The sequence below is a fragment of the Physella acuta genome, unplaced genomic scaffold, assembly GCF_028476545.2.
Source record: "Physella acuta isolate Inbredline_101_S28 unplaced genomic scaffold, ASM2847654v3 ptg000481l, whole genome shotgun sequence".
In the NCBI taxonomy this organism is placed as follows: domain Eukaryota; kingdom Metazoa; phylum Mollusca; class Gastropoda; family Physidae; genus Physella; species Physella acuta.
In genome coordinates, this window is record NW_026732000.1 from 588,539 (window position 1) to 607,035 (window position 18,497).

At 32.8% G+C, this 18,497-nt stretch overlaps 1 protein-coding gene across 1 annotated transcript; it reads right to left on the reverse strand.

Moving 5' to 3' along the window:
• Window positions 1-14,135: 14,135 nt before the first annotated feature.
• On the reverse strand, window positions 14,136-17,277 carry LOC131944091 (mitogen-activated protein kinase kinase kinase 2-like). The gene is made up of 5 exons (XM_059304599.1): window positions 17,149-17,277; window positions 16,791-16,910; window positions 16,568-16,697; window positions 16,016-16,193; window positions 14,136-15,019 (listed from the first exon to the last, which is right to left on the reverse strand). Exons 1-5 carry the CDS (start codon window positions 17,257-17,259, stop codon window positions 14,587-14,589), a joined length of 972 nt encoding a protein of 323 aa, XP_059160582.1. The 5' UTR covers window positions 17,260-17,277; the 3' UTR covers window positions 14,136-14,586.
• Window positions 17,278-18,497: the final 1,220 nt, after the last annotated feature.

The following is an 18,497-nucleotide window of genomic DNA, read 5'->3' on the forward strand; positions in this document are numbered from 1 at the left end:
CCCTGGTTGAAGCACTCAACACAACTTGACACCACCATGCTCACTTCCTCCTAGTGGTACTATGTAAACACAAGGGAGGCAACCATGAAATATATTCATAATTTAAGAGCCTAAGAGTTGTCCCGCTGAAAATTCTGTGATTTTGGATTTATGTGTACATTTTATGAATTTTTTATTCAATGGTCCAACCCGCCGGTACACATGGGACTTATGATCCAACCCGCCGGTACCCATGGGACTTATGGTCCAACCCGGCGATATCCATGGGACTTATGGTCCAACCCGCCGGTACCCATGGGACTTATGGTCCAACACGCCGGTATCCATGGGACTTATGGTCCAACCCGCCTGTACCCCTGGGACTTATGGTCCAACCCGTCTCTACCCCTGGGACTTATGATCCAACGCGCCGGTACCCATGGGACTTATGGTCCAACCCGCCGGTACCCATGGGGCTTATGGTCCAACCCGCCGGTACCCCTGGGACTTATGGTCCAACCCGCCGCCTGTACCCCTCGGACTTATGGTCCAACCCGCCGCCTGTGTCCATGGGACTTATGGTCCAACCCGCCGGTACCCATGGGACTTATGGTCTAACCCGCCGGTACCCATGGGACTTATGGACCAACCCGCCGGTACCCATGGGACTTATGGTCCAACCCACCTGTTCCAATGGGACTTATGGACCAACCAACGTACCCACGGGACGTGGTCAAAAAAAAAGTTGACCAAACAAAACAAAGGTCGACAACCAAATTAGAATGCTTTAATTACAAGGCATCTCAGCATAGTATTATATAACACATAGATAACACAATCATTAAAATAAAGCCATAATTGATTATTCACAGTTCAGTTATTGTAGGCGACAGCTGACAATGTCTGTCTAATAGTAATACAAAAAAAGTGTGTCGACATTTTTAAAGGAATTGACACCGAAAAAATGGCCGATCTTATCATGCGGCCAACAAGCTCAATAGGCTGTAGGCTCTGTCGTTGATCGAGTGATTGATTTTATTCAGAGAGCACATCAAAGGAATCTGCATCACCACTAGACCACGTCCAACTGTCGTGGTGACGTAGTCGTACGAGATTCACGATCCTGAAGCAGCTTGTGGTGCGCCACACAGACAGCTAAGTGCGGCGAATTTTTAGCAGGGGAAACAACCGTCGCATATCTTCACAAAGTTATTTTAATTTTATCAGTTATTGGACTTGGCCCATCTTGCGTTTTGCCTGCAAAAAGAACCAAAAAAACACCCCATTTAACAAAGAATTTTTCACACCACATCTTTAAGGTGTTTTCTATTAATTTAAAAAAAAAATTATTCAGATAATCTAACCCAATACAATTTTATAAAGAGGAAAGATGAGAAAAGAAGGGAGCACTTATTAATTGTATGTTGTATTTTTGTTTTAACTAAACTTAAGCATTTTTTTTTAACTTTAAAAACATTTTGGAATTTATTATACAAAATTAATTTATTATGACAAATGGATACGAAAATTTATATAATGTATATAGAAAATATATACTTTTAACAGTGTCCGCCCCCCCCCCCCCCCGAAGAAAGTCTATCCCCCCCCCCCCCCCCCGAAAATTTCATGTGCCCCCCCCCCCCCCCCCGGAGAAAAAAGTCTGGAAGAAACACTGCACCAAATAAACACGGGATGCCCTAATAACAATATAGTATAGGATTAATCCACAAATGAACTGACGTAATAACTGCTTACATTCTTCTATCGAGACATATATGTCAACCACCACTTTATATTACTTATTCTCTCCCAACGTCAGTGAGCGATATCAACCAAAAGCGTTAAATACCATGATTAATCTCTTACACAATCCTATTCATATTATTTTCAGTATTACGGTACAATTATTCTTTTTACAGTTGACAATGAGATCTTAGAGTGTTCATCATACAACAAACACAAACTAATAACCCTCGCAATGCAGTGTGTTTCAACGTAATAAATACACGCAGTGATTTGTAATTATACACTTCAATAAGAACGGAATGTGTTCCTAATCCGGGAATTTAGTCTTACGCTCAAATTGAAACAGGTGTTGTTAGAGTGTGCATTGGGATTTCTTTGAAACAAATAGTTTACATGTTATATTAAAGTAACTCTTTGCAATATAGAATACATTTAACAGCAGGGCTGCTAAAAATGTTATTACTGCAGAGGCGCTGTCCATTGTGAGTGTAATCTACATACAACAAGGTGTTTCCCACTTAATAAATGTTCAAATAATGATCAGTTTCTTCCAGGCAGGGGGGGGGGGGAAGGGGGACGACGACAAGGGGGGTGTTTGGACGACAGGGGGGGTACTTCTCTGGTCAACCCCCCCCCCCCCCTTCCCTCAAAAGATCGAATCGGAATTTATATTGAAAATATACTTTTACCATTGTTCTTCCCCTCGGAAATTTTACCCCCGAAAAGTATCAAGTCCATTCTCCCTACCCCCCCCCCCCACCGGAAAAAATGTCTGAAAGAAACAAATAATGATCACCTAAATTATTATTCCTTAATAACTTATTCCCGTTCTCTTGTTCCCAACTAAGCAACTAGACACTATAATCTGCTCAAGCTGATATCGATCACATGATCAAACTGTATAAATTCCGGCTACTTAGCTAAATCCGTTTTAAGGTGTACAGACATACACAGGTGCAAGTAGTCGCTTCTCTGTTGCAACAAAACGAGTTCAGCTTTACAGAGGTAAGGAATATAAAAATATATGCATACACGTTTTTAAATTCATTTTAGAAAACTAATTCAGTAAAACGTTGTTTTCCAAGTACTTATTGTATACAATATATATAGCCTATATACATACATATAAACACATATATTATGTATTTTTACATATTTGTCACGAATAGACATGTGCCAAAATGCGACAATAGACTGAAACAATTGTTTATATTTCGTAGCAAATATTAGAGAACATATTTCTGTAGATGAAACAAAATCCTAAATGGTTTCTAATTTATGTTGCTGTTGCTTGTTGCTTTATTACAGTAAAACTCTCCTACTGCTCGAAAATAAATTGTCATACCTGGAGTTTAATCTACGTTTTGAATGTATATCAGATACACACCCCCGTGCGTTCCTAAACTAGAAGCCAACAACTTAATTGATGAATTCTACACATGCTGCAAACGTTTTGGAATGCCGGTAAGTTTTAGGCCTACTTCAATGAAACCTTTTGAATGACATGTATTGAAATTAGTCACAACATGTTTCATCTCGTATATTAATGACGTTTAATGCGACATGCCGTTTAATTCTTCTAGCTACTGACATGTTGTGAGTGATTTCATGTTGTAGATACGCAGCTAGTGTTATTTTATTACGCCTAAAGTATTGATTCATTGAGCGATACTAACATCATTTATTTGAATCATCAAAAACTAGATATATTAGTGAACCGGTCATTTTGGTATGGAACATGCCATCTACCAGCTTAGTTTAAAAGATGAGCGGCTCTCTGTAGAAGAACCAAAGAAACGTTACTGTAAAACAACAGAGCAGCGTCAATAAAATAAAATACAAATGAATTCCTTGTTCATTTTGTTTATGAACTTGTAACCGTCGGTATATGTTACTTAATGTGTTTTATACAAACTCTGATGTCACATTTGTTTTAATGTAACACCAAATTTGTTCTAGAATATATGGTCACATTATATGAATTAAATGTAAATATTTGTGAAACAAATTCAATCATATGGACCAAAATGTAGCAGTTTGTTAAAACATATAGTGGTCAGGGTGGTCGGGTCGGTAAAGCTCATGGCTGTTTAAAAAAATCCCTAGTTCATACCCCGGGCAGATGGGTAAAAAGCGCAAACGGAAAAAAGCACACATAGAAAAAACGCAAACAGAAAAAAAGCGCATACACAAAAAAGCGCAAAGAGTAAAAAGCGCAAACAGATATAATGCGCACACAGAAATTTCAGCCCACAGAAAAAGTATCGGCGACGGTCGTTAGTTTCGTAAGCTGCACTAGACATCTTTTTATTTATTGAAATTTTTTTGACATCATTGACATCTGTTACATCTTTTGCGACAGCCTTAATTAGTGCGTTGGGCTTGTATGAAAACTCACTTCGAACTAACTCAATTACATGCTATTTATTTTAACGTGGCAAGGTAAGCGTCACAGCACTGTTGTGATGTGAGGTAAGGACAGGGTCGACAATAAACCAACACGAAGTTTGTATATAATCCACTTCTTTATTGTTTACGAACGAGACCTAGACTGCCTATTAGAGAATGAACCGCCAAACTTTCCTAACCCCACCTTTTATTCCCTACCTAACCTCTAAATTTCCTGCGCAATATGTCACTTCCCTCCCAATCGTTCCTATTCTACAGAATTGTGTATACTATTTATTTACATTCTTTAATCTCAATATAACTAAAATAGACTATAGTTTGAAGGGTAAAGAAAACATGTAAACAAAAGGTTCTCTACTCTAAATCTATGTCTTAAGTATTCGCATAGATTTAGAGTAGAGAACCCTAAAATTAACTACTGTCAACTAGGTTATGACCACGACGGAATGTCAGCTGTTAAAAGTCAATCCACAATTTTTTTTTCTTTATCTCCCAACTTCAGCACTGTTTTTTTATATTGAAGCTTAATTGGGCAAGGACCATTCACCGAATAACATACCAGAAATCTTTGGCTTAACGCATGGTGTTTATTTTAATTGAGTATTGAATAATTTTCATTTCTTGTGCATTTTTACCGAATTGCATAAGTATACAAAAACTAAAACGTTTTTTAATGGAAAATAACACAATTCATTTTAAAAAAATAAAGTAGATAAATGATTTTGTTTTGTTTAGTTTCTGTTAACTTTACGAGTTTTTATATACACATACGTCATATTTTATACCAGAAGTAACCAATTTAATAAGCGTTTGTATAACATAATAAAAGAAATATTTTAAAAAAACTTTTATAGAAACAAGCTTTTAAATGTACTGTAAATTAAAAATAAAAAATAATTTGCTTTCTTTTAAAAAGAAAAATTGTCGCTAAAATATGATAAAAAAATCACATATGAGACCAAGGCTTTTATGAAAGAAAGCAGATTCGTGTTATTTTTTATATTTTAATGCATTTAAAAGCTTGCTACAATAAAGGTTTTATTTAATTTCTACTTTTTAGTGATTCCTAATTTATAAAGACGACACCACTAAAATAATTGCTTTAAAACGCCATCAGTACCTCGCGATATCTGAAAAACCAATGAGTGTAGCCGTCTGTGACCATATTTTTCAGTCGACAGTAAGTTCGCAGCCTTATTACATACCCTTAGTCTCTATTTTTCTGCCCCTAATATCCTTTACTCGACTCGGTTTAACGCTTGTAAACATTCTCGTGAACCACTGCTCACCAGACTATTAGGATGATCACATGTAGCTAGTTATTTCCCCTTCTGTTGTGTATTATACTAATCTATTAAGTGGTTTAATTGTGTTATCTAAACGCGTTTCAAACGCGTTTAAATAATTGTCAATTACTAATTGAAAATGCGTTTATATTCAAATGTAGATATAGTTGCAATTTTTTCGACAAACCCACAAACAAACAAAAAAACACACATACGTTGCAAACTAATAAAACTAAAGGAAACGCGGCTCATACTTTGATTTTGCACAAGTGCACCGGATTACTTAAACGCAGAGGCATCTTTAATCTAACCCCCATCCCCCCTACCACACGTCCCCAATCCAACTCATATACGTTGTCCAAGCGTCATTTTTCACGCGTCTTTTCTCTTTCACTGTCGAGCTATATCCAAAATTGTGTTATGTTTTTGTATTTCTTGTCTTGTCTTAAACTACACAGTTGTGCGCTGACGAAAACTTTAATTCGAAACCTCTTGTAATTATCTTTAACATGTGAGTTAACTAACACTATCTGTTTTATTAATTGTAAACGGGCTCTAAAATTAAAAAAAAATAATTATAGCAATTTACCGATAACAGAATTGCACTATAATTAGTTATACGTCTGTTAATCAAAGTAAAGTTATATGTCAAGCTTTTTTCCCTAAATATAGTAACACACACAAACAACACACAATAACATTTTTAAAACCTCACTGCTCACGTTTTTAAAAGAATTTAATGAAACATTCGAGACAGCGCGCATATGTATGCTCATTAAGTTTTGCGGCTTTAAGTAAATAATATCGTATTAAAAAACTGAATATCCGTGTTTGGCCCCACTGTTATGCACTAAAAGAATTCTTGAATTCACCGCTATGTATAAGAAAAGCATGAGTCTACAAGGAATGTAACAAGCCCTTATATGCTTGCATCAACTAAAAGAATATATTTTTCATGCATCTAATTGTGTATATTTTGGTTAAATTGAATATAGTGCATATATATATATATATATTATCTATATGTTAAATATATTATCTGTTATGTATTTATATTATCTATATGTTATATATATATATTATCTATACATTATATATATATATATATATATATATATATATATATATATATATATACATATATATATATATATATATATATATATATATATATATATATATATATATATATATATATATATATATATGTATATATATATATATATATATATATATATATATATATATATATATATATATATATATATATATATATATATATATATATATATATATATATATATATATATATATATATATATATTCATTTATATCAGAAATGTCCTATTTTACTACGCCGTACCATAAACAATAATTAGACAAACAAATGGCGGTCGGTAAATGATGGTTGGTATTATGTTTAAACTCGTTTGATTATTCTTATTTTCTTTATGAAACAAAAAGGATAACAAATTAAATCAAGCAATGTGAATACAAAATGTTCATCTAAAAAAACAAAAATTATGTATGATAGATACACAATATAAATAATTTGTTTTTTATTTTTTTAAAGGCCATCGTCGTTTTGAATTTATTTCATTTGCATCGTGATAGAATGTTTAAATATTTAAACTTAATACCATCTAGCAATTTTTTTTTTAGTTTAAAAGTAACTGGTTGGTAGTAATCTAATACAAAGCTAGTTTAACGATAAATATGGTCTGTTTTCATTCAAACCAAATGAATATTTTGTGGATGGAAGGAAATATATGCCAGTGTTGCTCATTTATAATTTCTCATAAAATATACGAATACTTATTTAAAACATTCGTTAGAATAAAAAAAAAACGAAAAAGTGTATTAAAAACATAGCTGCTTGATGAATATTGATTTTCAGTTTCAGATCAGAAACTCTCCTTAGTAAACAGCCAGTGTGTGAAGACAAAACAAGTTCAATTATTTACAGCTGATGTTTCAATGTAACTTAAATCGATGACAGAGAATTCTCATCCATCGGCCAGATCTAAAATATTTATTTTCTTTATAGACTCGGTCGCTTATTCTATATGTTGCTATTACAACTCCAAGTAGTATCTGACAACGTCTTGTAACTTTCTACATTTGAGGGATAGTCGTAACTAAAGTACCCTTTCGAAAATAACGGTCCATGGGACATTTTTCAGTGACCTCGTCATTTAAAGGAATAATTTAGTATGCACTGTACCAACCGCCTTTACTTCCCCTAAAGAGAATAGGTACCCATTAGAGCTGGACGTTCAACTGACACGAACACGTATTCGACCTCGATACTTTAGGGTTAGCAGTCGTATGCGCTATCATCTGACCACGCCGTCCCATTTTTAAAAGTGTGACCTCTGAATGATGCTGACACATTAACTAGATTCGTGCAATCTCAATATTTCTTTTTTGGCTGCATTGCAAAATCGCAGACCGTGTATATCAAACACGAACTCAATTATTAAAATCCTAATACATGACTCATACAATAGAATGCATACATGTCGCAGTACAACAAAAACAGCGTAAAAGAACTACCGTGAAAGATTATTTCAATGAATACACTACGAGACATAGATGAGGTATTTTTAGTAGATTAAAATGCATGTATTTTATGATTTAACAATAAATGCAATACGCATTTAAAACTACTTTTCAATCAATTAATTTCGTGTATAAAATTTAAACCACGACGGTTTATGTTGCAATGGGTATTGGTCAAACATAATTAAATATCATGTTAGATTATTTATATTTTACAAACAAATTGCTCTTCCTTTAAATGATTTAAATACAGGATCAAATATAATTAATGTTTGAGTATATCTTATCTGCTTTTAACACAAAAATGATTTTTAAAATATGGGGCAAACTTTATTCGTTGTTTGTGGTCACTCTTGTCTCTAACCCTCTCTGTAATAAAACAGCTAGATCTCCCTTCGGGCTTACAGTGAAGGCAAAAGGTTAGATATGGCACCTACATTGTTAAAACTTTTTATCATTTACATTACACACCTGTGTTTAGTGGCAGCAGCTCTCCTGAACGTGGCACTTTACAAACCAGCTTATCTAAGCTCTGTATATTCAAGCACTGCGTATACAGCTGATTGTGCTAATGATGGATACGATGACACTCGTGTTGCTAATGGACACTGCGCACATTCAGCCACAGATAACCCCGGGTGGTGGATGGTGGATCTGAGAGGTCTCTACATGGTGGAGCAGATAGTTCTGGTCAACAGGTTAGTCATGTTTGTTAGGTTTTTTTTTCAGACTCTACAGTCCATGTAGTCTAGTATAAACTAGGATAACGTCGCGTATTGCTGCGATCTCAGAAGAAATACATTTATAAATTCAAACAATAGAACACTTTATCCAATAACCAAGCCGATTCAAATCCTTAATAAGTCAATTAGGATCTGGTTTTAACTTATTTATTTTTATTTATTTTTCGCCGACAAAAATAATTGTCGTTCTTCCGCTAAATAAGGTTTTCATATTCTCGTACTTTAAGATCTGTCATATATATAATAAGGTGGAAACTAATAGAATTAATGGCTAAATCTATAGCCTAAACACTATAATGCATTATTAAGCCGAAAAGTTATTTTTAAATCGTCAAATCTAGAAGTGTTAAAGTCTGAATTGACGCCATGTTAGCTTCCAAGACAAATATTTCCTGGAATGGTGAGAAATAAGCATTACATTTTATACCACATAATTAAATGAGTCTTTCTACATTTAAATATGTCTTTATTTTATTAAGGTTTTTAAACGAAATCAAGTTTACACATTCAGTACAAGCAACATATTTTTTAAACATAATATCATTTCTTTAATTTCAAAACATATTGCTGAAAATACGGATCTCAATGCCTCGGATAAAAATGTGACAGACTAACAGATGGAAAGAAAGTAGTGTGCACGTCGGCTTTATTTTATATTATGATAGTACATTAAAGCCGATCAGAGTTATACTACATATACAACTTAGTGAAATCATTTTTAAATTTGACAAATAATTTCATTTAATATGTGGTCGCCCAATGTGTAACCGATTCTCTACTGACAGAGGCGACGATCTACAGACTTCAATGAGAACACGAAATTTCACGTTCGACTTGTTTCTAACTGACCCTCGGCTATCCCGTGACTTCCCTATGGAACCTGGCCAGGTGTGTTTCAAAAGGCTGGAATATCTAGGTCAGGGAGAGACGCTCACACAAAACTGTAAGACACCAATCTTGGGAAGATTCCTCAGGTTTATAAGGTAATATTATAAAAAAAGGCTTTTTAAGGACTCTCTGAAAATTAAGAAATTCACATTCATTAAAAGAATATTTAATGTTGTTTAAGTATAACGAATTGTTAGTTTTAACATAAGTATCGGAAGAAATAATCACTCAATTTGCAAAAAAAGGAGAGACAACTCCAAAATTAAACAACTGCTGCCTTGTAGTTTGTTCTTGGTTGGACAAAGGCTATGGAAGCAAATCCAAAAAGAAAAGCAGGCTGAAATCGGAGTCAATGGCCTCAATGGCGCATAACCAGTTGACACGTAACGCTTAATTGTGTTGGAGGCGTGGTCGAGTCGGCAAAAAGCTCATGGTTGATAAATTCGAACAAAAGTCTCGAGTTCAAACCCACTGGCAGATAAATCTCGATCCCCTTCAACACTAATAATTAAGAACGAAGAAGAAGAAGAAGAAGCAAAAAAAATGAATTTTAAGTAATACACTTTTAAAATTTGTTTTTACTTCAAACGCTTTAGTTGAAACATTGTAATGACTTATTTAGATAATTAAATTATAAGGTTTACCATTTTGATATTAAAATCTATTTTTAAGACTTGCGACTAGCATCTTAAGTATACCTAATCAAATACACGATCACAACTCGAGAAAAATAGCCTAGAAACTATTACAATCACATCTTTGTATGTAATAGTAAATCAAAATGAGGTTATAACACATCATTATCAAATGGCGTGATTATATAAGACATTAGGGTTATAGATAACAAAGAGTTCAAATTAAAATACTACGAGAAATCGAAAATGAATGTGATGGTAAAACAAATACAGTGCACACCCAATACGGTTCTGACATTCACATGTACATACCTGTGTTTGTTCAAGATTGCAATATTTTTTTAACTAAAAACTTAATCAGGAAACATAAATACATGATGCAATAGAAAGAAGATAATCTTTCAAAATGTATAGATGAACTGGCAATAGCTGAGAGCTATTTAAAGATAACCTATGCGGTATAATAGAATGTAAGACGTATTTAAAAGATACTTTTTTATCACCTTATTGAATAGTTGTTTGTTAGGTTTGATATATTTATTTACAGATACACTTTCGACACTTTGAATGTTTGTGAGATAAAGGTCATGGCGAGCGCTGCAACCTACATGGAAAACAATTATTTGATAAAAGACAACTCTTTCCTTCAAGTGCCCCCAATCTTTGTAACTTACACCCCTAACCCCCTGACCTGCACCTCCCTGTGTGTACAACGTCGTGACAGCGATACGTGTACAGCTGTCAACTGGGTTAGGACCACGACAGAATGTCAGCTGTTAAAAGTCAACCCGCTAAATGTTGTGCCACTGTCTCCAAACTCCAATACTGTCTTTTATATAGAAGCCTAAAGAGAGGAAAACATTGCCTAAAAAGCCCACAGACCAAACTCTTTTGTCTGTTGCTTAGTTTACAGAAGAAATTACAAGATAATTTGCTTTTGTTATATAGTAACAGCTTGTTAATTTTACACACTCTAATGTAGGCCTTCGTGTTAACAGTAGTGTTAGAGCTTTTGTTTTAAACAAGTAAAAAAACAAATGTTTAAATTAAAAGACATCATACTTTTTATGACATCACTAAGTGGCTTGTACAAACACGACGTGCCATACATAATACCTGGTTCTTGCACAGTGGTATTCGATTACCATATGATGGGCGCGATTGTTTGAAAAGACGTATTGTGTCTCTGTTTAAACAATTCTCTTTCATTACTTTACTGCTTAGTCCGTATTTGAATCGTATGCATTTTTACTGTCGTTATTGATGTCGCTGTGATGTTGTCAACTACCAATAGCTTGTAAACTCTAGCAAAATAACCCTTGCTTTTTTTTTTTGTTACTGTTTTTTGTTGAGTGAAGTTCGTGCTTTTTATTACGTTTTTGAAACAATGAATTCTATATTCCTGTGAGTAATTACATGGAGGTGTGAATACCGACTATACACATGACTAGATAAAAGGTAATTTGACAGAAAACGACAAAGATATTTGATTACCAACGTCATAGAGCGAGATGTAGTCTATATGGAACATTAAGTATGGCTATTTTATTTTGTATATGTTATCAGTTATGTAGATGAATCACCTGTTTGAAGGCGATATGACAGGAAGGACAAATAAAAACTGTCTTGTGTTTGTCTTGCTTTTAAATATGTTTAGTAGTAACCATGGCCACTGCGTATTTTATTTAATGGTTTGCTTGACGGGAACCTGTACACTAAAGATGAAATAAACCGTGTTGGTGAGTTTGTAATTTATTTGTGGAAGACTAGCACATATTAAAAGAACGGTACTAGATCACCATAATACAAGCATTGTAATAATTCTTATACATAGTATTCACATAATTTAAAGAAATGTATTTTATTGATACTTGTTTATATATAATACGGACAGTAATTAAATCATTAGCATTAACACAATTTTATTTTCTACTCTATATATTTTATAAAAAAAAAACATTAATCAGCGCTTTCATTGCAAAACATCTTAAATAGTCACTTGGTGTAAATAAAACCTAGATCTAGAGACCTGGGACTTAGACAAAACAATATTGTTTTACGTACATAAACAATTTATTGTCCTACTTAGTTAAATCTTTTGTAAATGTCATCATGTACTATGCGCAAATTTATGAAATACACATTTAAATGGTTAAAAAATTACATTAAAACACGTCATAAAATTTAAATGTAAGCATTATTTTATAAAATTAAATATTATTTACTTACTATAATATACACACTTTTATTTTTAAATTTGATGATATAGAATGGCGACTATAATTAAATCGTTTGCAACAATACAAATAATTTTATTTTCAAAGAAATTAAAAATAAAGCTATCAGTTCCTTCATTGTGAAACCATCTTCGATAGTCACTTGGTGTAAATAAAAACCTAGAGATCTGGGCCTTAGAAGTGTATTGTAACAATAATGTTGTACTTACATAAAACACTACACTTTCAGTTATATAGTTAGATCTTTAGTAAATGTTATCATATAGGCTCAATGTACGAGTTTATGACATGCAAAATGAATTGGTAAAGTTAGCAGAAACAATTATTTTCGAGCTAAGATACTCGGGTAATTGTCAAGCTTGAGAATTTTGAATAAAATAGCTAAGCTAAGTAAGCTGTTTTTACGTAACCTTTTTTTTCCATATGATTGATTTCTTATTTCATTCGTCTTCCTCCTTACCCGAGAGAAAAATGTCTGAAAGAAACCCTACCAGTTACTGAACTGAAGCACACGTTTACTGTGGACATGACCTTTGACACCAAAATGCAACTAAGTGAGGAAAAAGGGAGACAAACAATAACATACTCAATATTAAAGCATGTATAGGTGACATCCCCTTGTTTCTCTACATAATTAGACACTTCCCACACATCTTTTCTTTTACATATATTTACAATGTCCACAGTCTTATCCTATTTCTGTACAAATTAATTGTGTTTCTAATTTGTTAAGTTAAATAAAAGACAATCAAAATAGACCAATCCTAATTTAAAATAACTGGTCGTATATCCATTCGCCTACTCGCTTGTAATATCCACTGACACAATTTAATCACTTTTGAAATAGTAAAACATCATATCATATATATCCTAGATAATAACTTACATAACTAGTCTATTTTATACACAGTCCACCACCCCGTTAGTCTTACCTGCAGACACATTTGTTTTAGTTTACTAAATTGCAAATATTAAATAACATAAAATTGCTGCGTGCAAATTAAGAGCATGCATGTGACATTAAATACCTTCAATAAAAAAAACATAAATTTAATAAAGAAGTACATATTTTTTACAAAGTACTAAACAGATAGAAAGTATCAAGATAATTACAATATATAATAATAATGATAATATAATATGGCTCCCTAGTAGAACCAAACCACCGGATAAATGCTCAATGGCAAATCAAAGCACAAAACCTGGGCTCTATATTGAGAAGATCCTGGTGACAACAGCATTACATTAAAACTTAGACAATCAAAATTGTAGAATGTAATACAAAACATTTAATAAACTATGTTTTCTATGCAAAGACTAAAAATGAGATAGTAAACCTTCACACTTGTGCTGTGATAAACATGTATCATGATAAACCTATTCCAACCTTCTCTAATAAAGTGTCAGAGCCAACTAACCTTCACTATCAATGTGTTCAATTATAAAACACGAGCCGGCCCGCGGCATAACATACGCCGCTATTTAGTTCTTTCTAATTTTCAATAATTCATAATTTGTGAATTCGACAGTACCAACGCTGACACTGAAAATATTTCTTTAAAACACTATAAGTAGCTCGTTAAGGACCATAAACCCCCCCCTTCCTTCCCTCCCCCCTCCCCCCCCCCTACGTTTAAAATCGTTGGCTCTGCTTGTAAACATTTAGTGTGAACACAGCTCACTAAAACCATGTAGGGGTGGGGAGGTAGGGAGAGCGTTTGCAGCTTGTTTTCTAACGGCTCGAAGAAGAGAATTATATATATAGATACCTAACCAGTTAATTTGTTGCTGTTTTTTTGTTTTGATGCGCTGTAGCAAAAAACTTGTCGAAAATGTCATAAACGTAAACATATCTTTTATTGTACTGGTCTTCTAAAACTAACCGAGTTATTTCAATAACGTGTTTTTTTTAATTATTATTCTATTGGATTATCTTTTTCTGATGAAGATTAGATCTTTTTAATTGATCTATTTCTACTAATTGATAGTTTTCAGCTGACTGATCTACTTTAAATACCGGATAGTTTTCAATCAACTGGACGTCTTCAACTATTGTTTCAAGTCACTGCCGTCTTTTAATTTTTTAAATAAATGATTCGTTTTAAATATTTCTTTTAACTATTTCAGATAGTTCAATGCCATCAATTTCTCCAAATAAGTGATCATTTTCAACTAACTGATCGTCTTTAGATAACTCAGATGGTTCAACTAAGTTAATTTCTTTAGCTGAATGATCAAGTTTAAATTTTTCATCAATCTCAGCTAACGTAGTTTTCACAATGAACGCATTGTTTTCGTGGTTTTCTGTTATAAATGGTTCATTATTCAGCAACCATTCAGCTGTTGGTCTAAGCTTAGATTCTCTTTGAAAAATCCTGTCTAAAAATGCCAGTAATAAACCAGAAGATGATTGAGGCAGTTGATATCTTGGTGGTGCACCAAACACGACCGTCTGTACGGGAATCTGGCATGTCAAAAGTGACGAGTTTGGTGGTTTTCCTGTCAACATCTCTACAACTGTACAGCCAACACTCCTGTGGACAAAACAAAATTACAGGTTATTTTAATGACTAGTAACTTTCAAAGGGCATAGAAATCTATTAAGGCGTTATAGGCATATATTAGATAAAGTAGTGGTTGTATATTGTATACCCTAATTGCGAATGTTTTTATAATTGTATATGTAAAAATAAAAAAAAATTCGACTAAAATCTACTTTGGCAATACGGTAGACTGAATTTTTGTGTGTATTAATGTTTTGAAAGTACAGTTCGTTTCACCATCTTTACGGTAAAATACCACATCAAGAACAAGTAATATGTGTCTAACTATCACGTCATTAGTTATTTTCAAAGGTTTTACTCAAAAATAAAAAGCTAGAATGGGCCTTTAGTTGCCTATTTCTATTAATTTTAACTAATAAACCCGTTTGCTGAGATCATTATAAGAATGTGTAGCCTCCATCGATTGATTGTGTGCATTGATCTGCTGAATGAGAGCATACTTGTAGAACTTGGTTGTGTGCTTTGTGTTATGGGATTAACAGTGCGTATAGTAGAGCGACGTATGTGCTAGAAATTGTATTAAATACCATGTTAATTAGTTTTAGTTTCTATTTATTTTCATTTATATTAGACATTGCGTTCCATTCTCTTTATCATTATCATTAAGAAAACTATATTTTGTATTCACATGTTTTATGAAATAGTATTGTCTTTTTAATGTCAGTCTTGAAATTCGCAAACAGGACAATACAAAAAACATATATTGCTAGACGGTACTTGAACAAACATCACTGTCAAGCAAAATATTTGTATAGTTTCCAGGTTGTAGTTTTTGTTAACCCCAATGGCATCACGGCCACCTATATGAACATATTCTGGGAACAAAATAGGTTTTGAATTTCTTGCATTGTACCGGCATGTACTCAAATCCTTATATATCACCAGATGCACATAATAATGTAAATAGTTATGATCAATTATTGATAATAACCATTTACATTTCTTGCATAATACAGAAATGTTTACCATATATCAGCTCTACTTGTGTAGTTTATTATCTTGCCGCCATCCGTGTAAATCACTTCTGGGGCCATATATCGAACTGTTCCTATCTCTGTTGCCACTCCATTGTCATCAATAATTTCAGAAATTCCAAAATCAGTTAACTTGATGTTCATGTCGTCTACCATTAAGATGTTGTTACCTGAGGTGTATATAACCTAATTAAAATTATTCTTAACGTTGCGCGTTATATGAATATATTTGTAATTATAATTATAATTAATTTATACTTAAAACTCGAGTGATTAGGCCATCTTATAAAATTGTATTGTAAACTCTATTAGTTCGATGTTAAATAACTTAATACCTGTGTTTTAACAATATCCATTTCATGTACATATGCAGTATATTATTTTGAGGCAAGTAATCGACACACTTCAAAATTTGAATCGTAAAATGCCGAGTCCACTGTTCATTTAAGTTCCAAGACTAAATCACTTATAGATTGTATTGTTGACCAAGGACATTGAAAATGTACAGCAAGTTTCAAATAAAAACGAATAGAATGGAGTTTACCTTTAATATCTCTGTGGAGAATGTAGTTTTTATGCAAGTAATCCACTCCCTCCAGAATTTGAACAGTAAAGTGCCGCGTCAATTCTTCGCTTAAATTTCCTCTTTTGGAAATATACGCTTCCAGAGTGCCCTTAAATATAGCATATTTACATTTTGAAAGCAAACATAGTTTTATAAGCAGTGCTTCACACTTTTAGAAACATATAATAACGTTGTTCCTTACGTTTTTCAAATATTCTAAGAATATAAAGAATGCATCCTTTGTTTTTTGAAAGCCGTGAAACTGAACAATTCTTTCGTGTTTTGCTTTTAATAAAAATTTTGTCTCCTTTATACATATTTCCTGGTAAAACAAATAATTTTAAAATATTGTTAATACAAAATAATAAAACACTTAGGATCTATATAGATTGTTTTAATATTTCATTATCATAACAGTTAAATAAATGTTATTTTAAAAAAACATTAGAGATTCTTTATTTTTAAATTTAAAATAAAATATCTACTTTTATATATAAATTGAAAGAGGTTTATGTTTTTAAAATGGATTTATTCATTGAATATCTGTATGGTAAAATTACCATTGCTACTGCTGTACTTGGTTCTATTTTCTTTGCAACAAACTTTTCTTCATCCGGGCTGTCCGTGTCAACTACCCTAAAGACTGTTCCAAAGGCACCCTTGCCTATCATTGTTGGTTTTATTTTGAAATGTTTCGGGAAGTCGTCAGAAAATATACTATCTATTTATGTATTAAAACAAATAGTGAGTTAAAATTTAATACACAACATGTGTCTTTTTTAGCAGTTCCTTCAATTCATAATCAAATGAAGTATTGTATGCAACCATACTATGTAATAAAAGTGCTTTAATAAGTATAATTTTGTTTATTTTAATAAATAAATAAAAAATTCTAGCCTGTTTTCGATGGCAAAATTCCCGTCACTCTTCCAGTTCTCCAAAATATTGAGTTTGCATTTTGCGAAAGGTCCTTATTTTCACTGCACATAAGCCTATTTAAAATGTCATTGAAAGTGTCGTCAGTAATAATTTTCTCACTCGCATCTTTATTTATACTCAAACATTTCAGCAACTCCGTTACTTGTTCTTGTTCTTCGGGGTCCTCGTGCGCCAGTATAGTTTTTAAACGTGGAATGATAGGAATAATCTGTTAGGAAAATCGATAGGTAGGATGTAAATAAAATATTTGAATTAATGTAGCAGGGCGTCTGTTTGAATAAAATGGCTTAGACTTCTGTTTGACAACTTGGAACACACTTAATACTATAGCATCGTCACAGTACTTTAAAATTTAAATAACATGTTCGTAAATAAAATATAGTATGTTAATCAAAAGCATATGTATGGATGTGATAATGGCAACGAGTCAGTGTAAGAGAAATGGTTAGGGTAATGATTTACGGCTAGAAAACAAAATTCGCGTTTTACGTTTACTGTATACACATTGTAGGCATTTTGTAGAATATCCGTTTTCTTATTTGCTCATGACAAATGATCTCAGGACAAATGATCTCAGACAAAATACCTCAGACAAAATATCTCACGGACAAATGATCTCAGGACAAATGATCTCAGGACAAATGATCTCAAGGACAAATGATCTCAAGGATAAAAGATACCAGGACAAAATATATCAGGACAAATGATATCATGGACAAATGATCTCAGACAAAATATATCAGACAAAATATCTCACAGCAAAATGTTGATAGTATGTACAATGATTTTAGTTCATTTGAACTTTTTTTTAAATTGACTGTCAATATGGTTTTGTTTACTTTCTTTACGCATCATAATTGTGAATAAAATTAATTTGTTAAACTTAACAAACCATCAAAAGATTTATTAAACTTAATCTTTGTAATGGCCTTTGATTTGAAAAAATAAAAATGAAAACAAACTTTCTCCT

Coding starts and splice junctions, on each gene's coding strand:
- LOC131944091 (XM_059304599.1), bottom strand. CDS start 17,259: ATGATAGGCAAGGGTGCCTTTGGAACAGTCTTTAGGGTAGTTGACACG. Junction 16,911..17,148: donor CAAGTACAGCAGTAGCAATG/GTAATTTTACCA, acceptor TTGTTTTACCAG/GAAATATGTATAAAGGAGAC. Junction 15,020..16,015: donor ACAAGTAGAGCTGATATATG/GTAAACATTTCT, acceptor TTTTGTCCACAG/GAGTGTTGGCTGTACAGTTG.